We start from the raw sequence: 14,651 nt of genomic DNA on the forward strand, positions 1-14,651 counted from the left end.
AGGAAAGAACGAAACCAAAAAAAAAAAAAAAAAATTGCTGATTGTCAGTGTCAATGTCATCGATTGTCAAATTCAATTCGTGTTTTGCGTCAAAAATCCGGCGAAATGTTCAATTTCGGGCTTTTTGATAAATATTTTTAGAATTTCATTTAAAAACTAGTCAATAATCTTAATAGGGTATGAAAAAGCTCGAAAATCTAAACTTATCACTATGTCTTCTACCAGTAGCACACCTGTGTATTATGAAGATATACCTCCAGGAGTTCTCGATGAAAGTGAATTTATTTGCACAGAAAGGATTACTCCACGAAAAATAAAACCACAGAATATTGTAATGAGATTAATGGATAGAGAGATTTATGGTTCACGCAAGCCAGGATCGCATTTTCACGTAGTAAGAGAATTTTACCAAAACGTATTTCCAAATTTAACAATTGTGAATGTTGAGAAACCTCCTTGTTTTTTGAGGAAATTTAGTCCTGATGGAAAGCATTTCATTGCATTTTCCGCAGACCAAACATCACTAGAGGTTAGTCATATTTATCAACTATGTAAATATATCTACCACTTTTTTATTATTTTAGGGAGTAAATCAAAGTCTTATGTTTAGATCTATGAATACAGAGGCGCGTCAGCTGCTGGCGATTTAGTGGCCGGTTACCCTTCCGACTTGTTGAATGCTGATGCCGATGCACATCATAGAATAAGGACACATATTTTCTACAGATTTTTCAAGGTTTGTTCAGTAAATTTTAATTTTATGTAAATATATTATAAAATTGTTGTTTATTGTAAATAAAATATACTAATACTAGCTTTCCTCCCGCGTGGAATTTTGTCTGTCACAGAAAAACTATTGCGCGCGTCCCTGTTTCAAAAACCGGGATAAAAACTATCCTGTCCTTTCCCGGGACTCAAACTATCTCTATGCCAAATTTCATCAAAATCGGTTCAGTGGTTTAGGTGTGAAAGCAAGACAGACAGATAGAGCTACTTTCGCATTTATAATATTAGTATAGATTTAACTATTACACAGGTTACTCCAAGAGTACTGCTACCATAGTAATTTAGGTTGTAGAATCAAAAGTTCTCATGTAAAATATCAAATTACATAATTCAGTAATTATTTCTTACTGTCTATAATAATTTTGATTTATTATTCAATATTGCAGCCTAAATTCACAGTAAATGTATGCCAGCAAAGGGATCCGAGGTCTGAATTGAATCCTGGTCAATTACCTTTTATGGAACAACAGCTGAACAGGGAATGCAGCCTCTTTACAGAAGATGGCAGATATGTAATAGTTGGTTCGGCAGCCCACATCCCTGAGGACCTAAGACCACACTTCTATCATATACACAGCAATAATGAGGCTGTCACCCCAACTATCAGGTATCTTATCAGGCATTTAATATTTTGGAGATCTTAGTTTACGAGGGCTGCACTAAAAGTATCGGGAATGGAATATTTCCACTGTTCCAGTCATATTAAAATCTATTTAATTGCAAACTCCAGGGTTTTAAAAATCGTATACCATTTATTTATTTAAAAAAAGATTCTCGGTCGTATCACAAGGTCTTGTCAAACTTGTTTAGTCGTTGAGAAAATGGAATTGACTCGAGAAAATTCACGAGCGATGATTTATTATGACTTTTGAAGTGGTTTAACACAAAAACAGTGTGTTGACCGGATGATTTCTGCATTTGGTAATGAAGCCCCATCCAAAACCACAATTTATCGCTGGTTTATTGAATTTCAACGTGGACGTGTCAAGCTCAGTGATGATCCCCGTCAAGGTCGTCCAAAAACTGCAGTCACCTAAGAAAACGTTGATGCTGTGCGTAAGCTGATTGAAGAAGATCGACATGTGATATACCGCGAAATTCAGGCAACTTTAGACATTGGCATGAGTCAAATACAAATAATCTTGCATGAACAATTAGGTGTAAAAAAGTTGTTTTCCCGATGGATACCGCATTCGCTCTGTGAAGAGCAAAAAGCGGCTCGCGTTACTTGGTGCGTCAGAACTCTCGGGAGATTACATGCAGGATCCTCAAATGCTGTATACAACATCGTATCAGGTGACGAATCATGGATATACGCGTACGAACCCGAAACAAAAAACCAGTCACGAGTTTGGGTGTTCGAAAATGAATTAAAGCCAACAAAAATTGTTCGTTCACGGAGTGTTGCAAAAAAAATGGTGGCCACGTTTGTCTCCAAAACCGGCCATGTTGCGACTATTCCTCTTGGGGGACAAAGAACGGTTAATGCAGATTAGTATGCTAGCATTTGTTTGCCACAGGTCGTTTCTGAACTCCGTAAAGAGAACTGCAACCGCCGCATCATCCTCCATCACGACAATGCGAGTTCTCACACCGCGCACTGAACAAAAGAGTTTTTAGAGCAAGAAAACATAGGATTATTAGTCCATCCGCCGTACAGCCCCGACCTAAGCCCTAATGATTTCTATACTTTCCCTAAAATTAAGAATAAATTGCGTGGTCAGAGATTTTCATCACCTGAAGAAGCTGTGGAAGCCTACAAAACGGCCATTTTGGAGACCCAAACTTCCGAATGCAATGGTTGCTTCAATGATTGGTTTCGTGTATGGAAAAATGTGTCAAAGTTCGCGGAGAATACTTTAAAAAGCAATAAATACATTTTTAAATAGTAATGTTGTTTCACTTCCTTGATTCCCGAAATTTTCAGTGCCGCCCTCGTACTATCTGTATCTACTTTAATACTTATTTGTGTTTTCAACTGTGTACTTTATTTTTTTCTTGTATTTTTTTAGATCTGCTTTAGAAGATTACTCCCTACATTTGGTGGATCTGCACCATGGCAAGCTATGTGATACAAAACACTTCAGGATTGACAAAATCTACCTTTCCCACAATCAAGGCATATATTTGTACAAAGAAGTCCTAGCAGTGCTCTCTGTACAACATCAAACTATACATTTGTTTCAAATTGTAGAAGGGCTGTTGATAGAGATAAGAAAAATTGGCAGATTTTGTTATGATGATGACCCACTAATTGTGAGTTCAGTATTTGCTCCACAGATTAATGAAAGACCATTTCACGAGGAGACAATAAATAGCTTAAAACATAGGTTACTTGTATTCCTTTTCAAGAGAGCCAAGACAATAAGTGATGAATCAAAAGATCCACTTGAGCTAAGGAAATTCTACAAATACTTTGATATGTTTAAAAGCTTAAGAATGTGGAAAATGCAGCTCCTGGATGAAGATCATCTATTCATCAAATATGCAAGTGAAGAAGTTGTGACATTGAGAGTACCAGAGCCCAACAGTCAATCATCATTTTTTGTAATCTACAACATTAGTGAAAGCAAGATATTAGAAGTGTATGAGAACACCTCAGAAGGACTTTTACAGTTATTTGAGAATTATTGCGACTGTTTTAGAAATGCAAGATTACGAGCAGACTCACAGTTCACATGTTCTCCTTCAAATAATTTATATGCAAGACTGACTCAGCAAAGATTTAAGCAAACCATTGTGAGAGCTATTTACGGTGGTCGTACAGAGGCAACCAAAAGAATTTTGGCACAATTGCCAATAAGTGCTCAGTCATACAGTGGATCACCTTATTTAGATTTGGGCCTATTTAGTTATGATGATAAATGGGTGTCTGTTATGGAGAGGCCTAAAGCCTATGGGGAGTATCCCATAAGGTATGTTTTATTGAAGTACTAACATATTTTTACATTTCTATGGCCAGACCCATATTGTTATATCTAACTTCAAACTCACATTCACCCATGTGGCATTGCGAATATATCCCAATAATCTAAGTTCTTAGGCATCTTTCGAACAACCCTGCAGTGGGGCGAGTCTGTTTGCGTTACTTGTCGGAACTATGGCACCCCAGAATGGTCTGGTCCAGGATTTTTGGGTTACCGATTCGAAGATGAAAGATGTTAGTTAGTACGAATTAGCTATACCAATCGTCACTCAGGAACGTTCCCTTCAATTACATACATATTGATCTGTCAGCGCCGACGATCAGCGAGCGGTCAGCGCGATTCTAAAACCCGCATTGGGGGAACCCACAGCAATTAAACTGATACAGTGTTATCGTTCCAGGTTTTACGCTCGTGACTCAGGCTTGCTGAAGTTCAAGATCTACGCGGGAGTGCTGGGCCAGTCGGTGCCGGCCAGCGCGCGGCGCCTGGTGGCTTTCACCTTCCATCCCACCGACCCCTTCGCCATCAGCGTCCAGAGGACCAACTCTGAATACATAGTCAACTTTCACATCAGGAATGCCGTCTTCAGCTGATGGCTCTAACGTCTGTTTCTCGTTGATAATCTCGATACGGATATCCGATCATCCTGACTCATTCTTAACGGTTCTGATTACCGATTTAGGGTCTGGTGGACCCATCAAAACGGCAGGGCGCCGCCACCGTGACACGGTACGGACGTCGTCTTGGTTAATTGTTAAAAGAAATGGATTTATCCAATGGTCTAACTAAATGATTTATTGAAAACCCTTTCTATTGTAAAAAGTTAATTATTGCTTGAAATTGATTATCCGCATTTTCGATTATCCGGAACACCCCGTTTTAATTTATCCGGATAATCGGGATTCTACTGTATATAATTTTCGTAAATGCTTTAAATATGTGTAGATACAATAGTAAGAATAATGAACTGTATATAAGTAAGTGCTAATCCTATTCTAAGATTACAATGTTGAATGGAATTCTGAATTAAGTTGCATGTAATATTTTTATGATGAAGAAAGTAAAGATATTTTTATTCAAATTCAAGAATATTATTTGATTCATTGATCCTGTTCTGCCTGCTACTCTAAAGTGCACGAAATAATAAACTTACTACTCTGGCTTGATAAGTAACTTTGGAAAGAAATGGGACTGAGAACAACAAAATTTTTTACTTGTATACTCCATGGTAAAGTCAATTATTTTATTTCTGAACTGAAATGCCATGTAAATAGGTACAACGTACAAACACAATTTTCTGTCAAGGAGACAAATCTCAATCCTCTTTTGACAGATCTCTTCACGACACAAATCCAGATTTTTCGAAAAAAATGGGTGACTTTCAGTACTAATCCCCTCCTAAAATGATAATCAGCACAACAAAACAGTAATAATATGTGAGGAAATAGCAGAAACACAGTCAAAGGATATCATTCTTCAACTATGCAGTGCAACCCGCCATTGTGCGGTGCTGTTTTTCCAGGCCTTGGACAGTATCATTGTTGCAACCAACGTTAGTATAAACATGCCTTATTACATAAGACTATGTTAGAGATCGCTTATGCGCATGTTATTTTGCTTTTATAAAAAATTACAGCATTACCGCAATACTCAGTCTACCCAGAAATAATCGGAGAAGGCGAAGTGGTATCGGTAGTATTTCCTGATGGGAGTATCCAATTATACTTCATGTCTATAAACAAACGGTTCCCTCCAGCATGTCACCCTCATTCGAATTACCACCCATGTTTCAATAATGGTACCGGAGCATATTACGTTAGAAGCATCTCTAATCCGTAAGTAGTTGGTACTAATGTTTTCAAGTATTTATAAACTATGTTATCAACTAATATAATGTCCTTATTATAATGTATTTCAGAATACCGTCTTCTATGTTCAATCAACAATGCCAACAAATATATTCCGGTAGGTTTCCAAGACCGTGTTACAACTCCGACTGGAATATGAACATACCTCCTCCTGGATTCCAATTGAAGGTACATAAGAACCCGCATGTGTACTAGCTTATGTTCTTTTTTCATTCCTGCATACAGAATCGAATATTACGATTTAAATTTCTAGTTTCATAACGACTGTTGGACTTCGACAACTGATCTACATTATTTTTTCCCTTGTCTACGTCAATGTGATTGGTTTCCTGCGACTCAACTCAAAGGATGCGCGTCGGTCCAGGTGGATATACCTATGAAAGCAACTACCTTCTGCAATCAAGAAGTCAGCTGCGCAAAGCCTTGCATTTGCTCGATCAGTGATGACGAAAGTTGGTCAGGAACCGAAAACGTGGAATGTCACTGCGACAAAGTTGGGAAACCTCGACGAAGCAGAAGCTGCGTTACGGAAAAGCAACATGGTTCCAAGACGCGTTTAAAAATAAGAAAGAGTAAAAAGAGACTAAAATCTAAGAAGAGCAAAGTGGTGTGTGAATGTAAAGAGCAGAGTACCACGGACAAGTCTATAACAACTTATGCTGATCAGGCCAGCTGCGCCGCCGAGAGCGAGCGTAATACGCAGACTTGCCGCTCGTGCACCACAGCCACTTCGGTACGCGGCGGAAGTAGTATCGCTAACAGAAGTCACGTCAAAACTGAACTTTGGTTCCCTAAAATAAAAAGTTCACCAAAAGAAGACGCAATGCAATCGAAATCATCAGAAAAAATAATCGGAGTTTATGAAACCACGTGCAGTTCCGCAACTTGCTGCTGCTCGACCGACACGGACACCCGAGACGCGTAGAAATAATAACAAACACAGACTGTTTTTGGGATTTATATTTTGTTATCGTACATTTTTATGACTTAACATACATGTATTTACAATGAAGTACATACGAGAAATATAATACAGAATTAAACAAAACAAACTTTTCATTTTAAGTAGCTGAGATTTCCGATAGGAGTTCAAAATATAACAATATGCCTGCAATCATTGTAATGAAGAAATATATTAAAGGAGTTTAGTGAATATATCATTTTTCAGACTAGAACTCCGTTGTACAACCATACTTCATCTTCAAAAGTTAGCAAATCACACAGTAAATAAGATAGGAAGACCAAGACATTAAAACAATCGCGTCATTTTACTTTTGAAATATGCTTTGGCAGAAAAGAAATGACTTAAAACTCAGTTAGAACCCATTCGTTACAAATTTTCACGTGGGTCATAAATAATTCGTAAAAACAATTTAACACTTAAAACTAGTATTGCATAAGAATACATAATAATATGACCGGACATATCCTCCATAATATAGTCTTTGAATCATCTTTAAAAAAATAAATGTAAAAAATGCGCAATGTTGTCTCATATGCTATATCATTTTAGATCATAAATGGACTTTTTATAGTTTAAAAGTCATATGTACACATAAATAAATCCTTAAAAATATATATTAGACAATCTTTAAAATTTAATTATACTACTTTAAGCTTTTAAGCATCATAAGACAACATTAAAACACTTAATCTTACAGTAAAGTTCTCAAATTAACAGAAAATTCCCTAAATTTCACAAATTTAAACAATACTGCAAGAGTTAAGGGTAAAAATTCTATCTGGAATAGTAAATTTCACACTTCAGTGAGATTCAATTAGCTCATACGCACTTCACCTGCTGCCACAAAACAGAATCACGTTTTACATTGGGCTACTGAGGGATACTTGTGAATTGATTTAAAAAATGCAAGTAAAGTTTAAAATGTTTGTAAAATGCAAAAAGACAGGGTAAAACAAAGAACAAAAAAGTCTATTTTGTGGCAGCAAAAAAGTGGTTATAATTTGTCATGATGATACACATTCATTATTTTAAAACATCCATAAATTAACTCCATTACCTAATTTATATTTTAGAATATTCCAAAAGTAACTGGCATTTAGCTACTTTCTAAATTTATAATAGCACACAACCTGAAAGTTGGCATATTTGCAACTTTTTCTTTCATTTATGGCTAGTCGCATATAAACTGGAGCACAAAATGTATATTTCTCATTTTTACTCTAATGCAGATTAGCTAAAAATGCATTGAAGATTTTAAACTATATCAGACTTTGATGCTAATGTTATGAGGAATGATTGACTCGCTCAGAATCAGCTGCAGCCACACAACCATGGTGGGTTGGATGATCACTTTTTAATTTATAACGTTCCGATTGTAGTTTTTGGGCAAAGGTGGGCCTAATTGAATTTATTTGATATAGCTATAGGTGAATCGCATACGGAGTTGTACATGAATCACATGCAACTAGGATTAAAGACATGTATCTAACATGCAACAATAATTTGCCACACAAGGCAAATGCATCAATTTATTTACAACTCCGTACAATCTGTTTCGGGTTTGTGCTCACTTTACCGTCATAAATAGCTGCTAGAAGTTGTTTATAGTATCTGCATCATTGTGCTAATATTATATGACCATTTCTAGCACTAACTGTGTAGTAATACAATACGTCTATTATTAGTGCATAGTTGAACCTTTTGACCCTTTATATTTATCAGTCACCTTACGTTTTTAATTAATATGAAAATAACAATTATGTTATAATAAAAAGTATATTTGACTAGACAGTACTAGAGTACCGACATACGGCTATTGGCCACATTGGGTGGAATCTTTACGAGAATGTGTAAGGAAAATTCGATAAATTTTAGGCCAAATCATACAGAGCTTTTAGCGAAACAGACTCCGAAATCTTATCATATAGACACTAGGTATCGTGGTTCTTACCAAGAAAATATTATTTTCATTAATTACTGCAGGTTTATAAAAATATTTAATTTACTAAATCTTCATTGGTGATGTTTGATCACTGGTATAATAACTCTCATCGCCTAAATAAATATTTGGATAGTTACTAATGAGGAACAATGTTAAAAAGACTTATCGCTAAAAGCTCTGTACTAGCGTGCAATAGAATAACATCGAACATTGCACGTCTCCTTCTTCTACGGCACACCAATTGTACGAACTACCCAACTAAACTACATTAGAATTTCGCCTTATCGGAAGTGTCTTTAAACATATTATTAAAATAATTTAGTACTTACATTAGTTGTATGACAAGTAAGGAAATAGAACTCGCAACCTTCACAGCACATAACTAATTTGTTTTTAATTCACGGTTTATTTAGTCCATCCATTTCATTCCCGACCGATGTTCACTGTAACAAAATGAATACAACGATAACGATAAAATCTCGACAAGGTCATTGAATCTCAGAAGAGTAAATACTAACGTTAAGCCTGAAATATTTTACCATAGTAAAATAAACAGGCCATTTTAATATTTTACCATGGACGGATATACTGATGGCAATTGGCAGTACAATCTATATGACACGTTAAGACAGGTCATAAAAAGTATGTCAAATGTCAATTGATTATCTTGCCAACGCTGATCGTCAGCGCTGACAGCCGAAATGTATGAAGCGTCGGCGCCGAGCGATCAGCATCACTCAGGAACGTTCCCTTCAATTAAATACATATGGATCTGTCAGCGCCGACGATCAGCGAGCGGTCAGCGCGATTCTAAAACCCGCCTAAAGGTTCGGCCAAACCAACGCGATCACACGCGATCAGCTGGCGTGCAGCGATGGCGATAAATGCATTTATGTCTGGTCGCCATCGCTGCACGCCGGCTGATCGCGTATGATCGCGTTGGTTTGGCTGATCCTTGAAAGCTTTGGGCAGACCAAACGCAGGGCAGTAGCAGTGCAGTTTGAATGCGGGCCCGCGCAAGTTGTAATACAAGAAACTCTTTGAAGTATGTCACACCAAATTTGAACGCGGGCCCGCGCTCCAACCGCGCCGCACTGCATAAATTAATAAAATTCATTTATTTTTGCAAATAGGCTTTTAAAAAGCACTTTTACACGTCCCAATATTAACCCTACCACTGCTTCGGGACAATAAATGGGCAACTGCCAAAATACAAACGAGGCGGCGCAGGTACACAGTATTTAGTACACCATTTTCTTCCATCATACACAAGAATACGCGTGCGTGAGTCAATGTTCGCTCGTATGTGAGGCCTTGTCGAATGGTATCCTGTAGGTGGGCCATCGTGCGTGTTTTGTTTTCGATGTAAACTCGCTGAGTGCAAGTAAACTCACCGGGTGCGGCGGCGGCTGGTGCGGCTGGTGCTGGTGCGCGGCCGTGCGGATGGCGGCGAGGCGCAGGCGCGTGGCGGCGAAGGCGGGCCGCTGGGCGGGGTCGGCGTGCCACGGGTGGGACAGTTCAGCGTGGGTCATATTGATCTGTCAGCGCCGACGATCAGCGCGATTCTAAAACCCGCCTAAATGGTTTTGCTGTCGAAAAAATATACTACTGTTTACTCACCGGGTGCGGCGGTTGGTGCGGCTGGTGCGCGGCGGTGCGGATGGCGGCGAGGCGCAGGCGCGTGGCGGCGAAGGTAGGCCGCTGGGCGGGGTCGGCGTGCCACGGGTGGGACGGTTCAGCGTGGGTCATATTGATCTGTCAGCGCGATTCTAAAACCCGCCTAAATGGTTTTGCTGTCGAAAAAATATACTATTGTTTACTCACCGGGTGCGGCGGCGGTTGGTGCGGCTGGTGCTGGTGGGCGGCGGTGCGGATGGCGGCGAGGCGCAGGCGCGTGGCGGCGAAGGTGGGCCGCTGGGCGGGGTCGGCGTGCCACGCCGCTCGCATCACCTCGTACGGGCCGCCCGGGCAGCCCTCCGGCGCCTCCATGCGGTACCCGCGCTCCACGTGACGCACCACCTCTGCCAGCGGCTGTATACGTAAACATATGGCTCACATAACTCACGATCAGCAGCCTAGAGCCACGTTTTCACTAGAGGACATGTCGCGGAGACACTAGCGGCGTAAGGGGGCGGTTCGCCCTGGGTGCCAAGCATCAGGGGGTGACAACAGTCGCGCAGATTAGTACTCACTGGTGCATCTGCATGGCAGTCTGCGGTCTATGTCATGATACGGGGGGCGATTGTCTATCAATCTTCGAATCGGTCAAAATCCTGGGGAGTTCCAGGGGGTGCCTTAGGACTTATGGGGGGGGGGGGTGATCACCCCGGGTGCCAACCCATGCTACGCCGCCACTGCCGCGGAGATAAGTCGTCCAACATTCGCGTAGTTTGTCTCTGCGACTTTGTCCCTCGACATATGACTTGTTCACTAGCCAGTAGTGAACAGTATGTCGCCCGAGGAGCGACACAAAGCGACACGCGTCCTCACTACTCAAAGGCTGTCGGACGACTGTCGAGGGACACGAAGATCGCGCATGTCGACGCTCGCAGTGTCCTAGTGAAAACACGGCTTTCACGTAACAAAACTTCGACGACAACAAATCACTGAATGCGCGATCCTATCGAGTAATCGTTCTATCGAAATGAACCTTATGAATACGGATTTAGAAATGTTTTTCAATGGGCGTAACAAACAATGACAACAAATCGCTGAGTTGCGATCCTATCAAGTGATCGTTCTATCGAAATGAACCTTGTGAATACGGATTTAGAACTGTTTTTCAATGGGACGACTTTTGAACGTCAGCGAGATCTTGACTGTCAAAATACGTGAATTAGGCCACAGGCTAATCAATGTCAAACGGAAAGTTCAACACTCGTGAAATTCAACAGTTTCGAAAATATTCCCGGATATCATACATTATCATTATGATCCCTGTCACCACATGCCAAATAAAAAATAATGAAATTTTTATTCTGAATACACAAAAAGATCGCCATAATAGTATAGTATCAAGGTATTAAGACACTAAATAAATAAAAGTACTTACGATTCTTGGATATGGCACTCTACCGAAGGAGTATATTTCCCATAGAAGTATACCGAAGCTCCACATGTCAGACTTGTTTGAAAATTTCTGCAAAAGACAAAAGTTTTGATTAAAATAATTATTTAGGAAGCATTTATCTGAAGCAGAACGCAATGGTTGAAAAAGGTGGATGATTACAGCTTGGCGGTCCCCTCTTGTGAGATTAACACGTTGCGCGCCGCCAAGTCTCAGTGGACTACACGCTGCCACTCTAGATACTACTGCCTGTTACGTCGCTTAGCAACCATACTCACGTTGTACTTGAGCACTTCGGGTGCGGTCCCTTCTTGCGAGATTAACACGTTGCGCACCGCCATTTCTCTACACTGCCACTCTAGGCAATAACTACTCTGTCACGCCGTCGCTTAGCAACCGTACTCACGTTGTACTTGAGCGCTTCGGGCGCAGTCCACTTGATGGGCAGCTTGGCTTGCAGCCGCTGCGCGTCGGCCGGGTCGTCCTGGCCGGCGTCGGGCCGCGCTTACCCAAAGTCCGCCACCTTAGCGGTTCCCTCTTGCGAGATTAGCACGTTCCGCGCCGCCAAGTCTCGGTGGACTACACGCTGCCGCTCTAGATACTAACTACTGACTGTTACGTCGCTTAGCAACCATACTCACGTTGTACTTGAGCCCTTCGCGCGCTCTCCACTTGGCGGTCCCTTCTTACGAGATTAGCACGTTGCGTACCGCCATTTCTCTACACTGCCACTCTAGACAATAACTACTCTGTCACGCCGTCGCTTAGCAACCGTACTCACGTTGTACTTGAGCGCTTCGGGCGCGGTCCACTTGATGGGCAGCTTGGCTTGCAGCCGCTGCGCGTCGGCCGGGTCGTCCTGGCCGGCGTCGGGCCGCGCTAGCCCAAAGTCCGCCACTTTAGCGGTCCCCTCTTGCGAGATTAGCACGTTGCGTGTGGCCAAGTCTCGATGGACTACACGCTGGCACTCGTAGATACTACTGCCTGTTACGTCGCTTAGCAACCATACTCACGTTGTACTTGAGCGCTTCGGGCGCGGTCCACTTGATGGGCAGCTTGGCTTGCAGCCGCTGCGCGTCGGCCGGGTCGTCCTGGCCGGCGTCAGGCCGCGCTAATCCAAAGTCCGCCACCTTAGCGGTTCCCTCTTGCGAGATTAGCACGTTCCGCGCCGCCAAGTCTCGGTGGACTACACGCTGCCGCTCTAGGTACTCCATCCCGCAGCATGCGTCACTGCGAATTGATATTTTAAATTAATAAAAATGGCAGATTTTACATAAATGAAACTCCTTAACGGACATTACAAGAAGTGAGATTAAGCCGCTTGAAAATCTGACACGAGACAATATTAATGTGTTGCTTCTCTAACACATCAGAGAAGATAGTCTAGAAAGTTAGCGGACAGCATAGTTTATTTGATTTGCGCTTTTATAGGCTTCGCCAAACAGAACGTGAATCTAGCGCACGCTAGAGCTTTAGCGTCGCACTATAGCGCCAAATAGTATTGGTATAATGTGGATGGTTTCATGTCAAACACAGGCGCAAGCATTGCGCAACGCTCTGTCGCAGGGTCAGGACGGTTTGACGGTGGCATCCAGCCTCAAGACGACTCCTTCCAAGACTAGAGTTTAATGTTTATTCTATTAAATAGTAGAAATGGACAACTGAACCGCGAAGTATTCAGAGAACCTGGAAGCACTCACTAGGAGAAGTTGATCTGGTTGAGCTGCGTGACGTAGTGAACAACTGAAATGTCGAATTATCCGTAACACCAGAGTAAAGTAGAAACGGCCAGGCGCGGTTTGCCAATACGTATGCGGCGCGCACGCACACACTGACAAAATTCGGGGCACCTCACCGCTAATCCACGTTAAATTTTGTCAATGTGTGCGTGCGCGCCGCATACGTATTGGCGCGCTCACATACAAACCGCGCTCGGCCGTTTCTATGAAGATGACCTACTCATTTGTATTTACTCCGCTAACACTCCACACTCACTAGGCGAAGTTGATCTGGTCGAGCTACGTGACGTAATGAACAACTGAAATGTTGAATTATCCGTAGCACTCACTAAGCGAAGTTGATTTGGTCGAGCTACGTGACGAAATGAACAACTGAAATGTTGAATTATCCGTAGCACTCACTAAGCGAAGTTGATTTGGTCGAGCTACGTGACGTAATGAACAACTGAAATGTTGAATTATCCGTAGCACTCACTAAGCGAAGTTGATCTGGTTGAGCTGCGTGACGTAACAGAAATACAAATAAACGTAATACAAATGAGTAGGTCATCTTCATAGAAACGCACCGAGCGCGGTTTGTATGTGAGCGCGCCAATACGTATGCGGCGCCCACGCACACACTGACAAAATTTTACGTGGATTAGCGGTGAGGTGCCCCGAATTTTGTCAGTGTGTGCGTGCGCGCCGCATACGTATTGGCAAACCGCGCCTGGCCGTTTCTATGAAGATTCAAATGAGTAGGTCACTCATTTGTATTTACTCTGGTAACACTCCACACTTACTAGGCGAAGTTGATCTGGTTGAGCTGCGTGACGTAGTGTCGGCCGCGCGAGCGCAGATAGTCGAGCAGCGAGCCCTGCGCGCAGTGCTCGGTCACGATGCACGTGCTGCCGCTCGCGCTGAACACCAGCCCAAGTAGACGCACCAGGTTCTCGTGCTTTAGGGATCTGGGGGTCGATAGAAATAGGTTATTGACATCAACGACCTGGCAACAGAAATAGGCTTCTTGTACACGCTAAGAAATTTCAGCTACGAAAAGGACATCATCCACGTTTCATATATTTTTGGTCCAAAATCAAAAGTGCCGGCCAACAAAAAAAAGTGCTGTATTCTGACAGAATACGTCTGCCTTAGCATTTGTTACTATGGCACCAAAGCCGTAGCTCCACTGTGCGTCGAGTATTTGAGATCTAAAAGTCATCGACTATTCATACATTTTTTGTTCAAAATCAAAAGTGTCGGCCAATAAAAAAAAGTGCTGTATTCTGACAGAATACGTCAGCCTTAGCATTTGTTACTATGGCACCAAAGCTGTAGCACCACTATGTGTGTAGAAACGACACGAATTCTTGCGTAGG

The 14,651-nt window shown here is 41.8% G+C and overlaps 3 protein-coding genes across 6 annotated transcripts in view; 2 read left to right on the forward strand and 1 right to left on the reverse strand.

The window, feature by feature from the left end:
* The first annotated feature begins 84 nt into the window (after window positions 1-84).
* On the forward strand, window positions 85-4,794 carry abo (de-etiolated protein 1 abo). Its single transcript, XM_028309434.1, has 5 exons — window positions 85-529; window positions 611-736; window positions 1,173-1,393; window positions 2,799-3,701; window positions 4,114-4,794. The coding sequence occupies exons 1-5, from the start codon at window positions 212-214 to the stop codon at window positions 4,304-4,306; spliced, it is 1,761 nt and encodes a 586-aa protein (XP_028165235.1). The 5' UTR covers window positions 85-211; the 3' UTR covers window positions 4,307-4,794.
* A 223-nt stretch (window positions 4,795-5,017) lies between these two features.
* Window positions 5,018-6,865, forward strand: LOC114356312 (uncharacterized). Its single transcript, XM_028309408.1, has 4 exons — window positions 5,018-5,265; window positions 5,350-5,548; window positions 5,632-5,749; window positions 5,835-6,865. Exons 1-4 carry the CDS (start codon window positions 5,196-5,198, stop codon window positions 6,504-6,506), a joined length of 1,059 nt encoding a protein of 352 aa, XP_028165209.1. The 5' UTR covers window positions 5,018-5,195; the 3' UTR covers window positions 6,507-6,865.
* Window positions 6,866-7,560: 695 nt separating this feature from the next.
* Csk (C-terminal Src kinase) overlaps window positions 7,561-14,651 on the reverse strand; it is a 36,492-nt gene continuing 29,401 nt past the window's right edge. For all 4 annotated transcript variants that reach the window (XM_028309406.1, XM_028309404.1, XM_028309405.1 and 1 more), the window contains 5 exons: window positions 14,076-14,240; window positions 12,568-12,784; window positions 11,540-11,626; window positions 10,312-10,518; window positions 7,561-8,930 (listed from right to left, as the gene is read on the reverse strand). In XM_028309406.1, the coding sequence (XP_028165207.1) occupies window positions 8,928-8,930; window positions 10,312-10,518; window positions 11,540-11,626; window positions 12,568-12,784; window positions 14,076-14,240 (679 nt within the window). In that variant the 3' untranslated portion in view covers window positions 7,561-8,927. The remainder of the gene's footprint in view (window positions 8,931-10,311; window positions 10,519-11,539; window positions 11,627-12,567; window positions 12,785-14,075; window positions 14,241-14,651) is intronic.

The sequence above is a fragment of the Ostrinia furnacalis genome, unplaced genomic scaffold, assembly GCF_004193835.3.
Source record: "Ostrinia furnacalis isolate ACB-3 unplaced genomic scaffold, ASM419383v2 OfSCF2780, whole genome shotgun sequence".
NCBI lineage: Eukaryota > Metazoa > Arthropoda > Insecta > Lepidoptera > Crambidae > Ostrinia > Ostrinia furnacalis.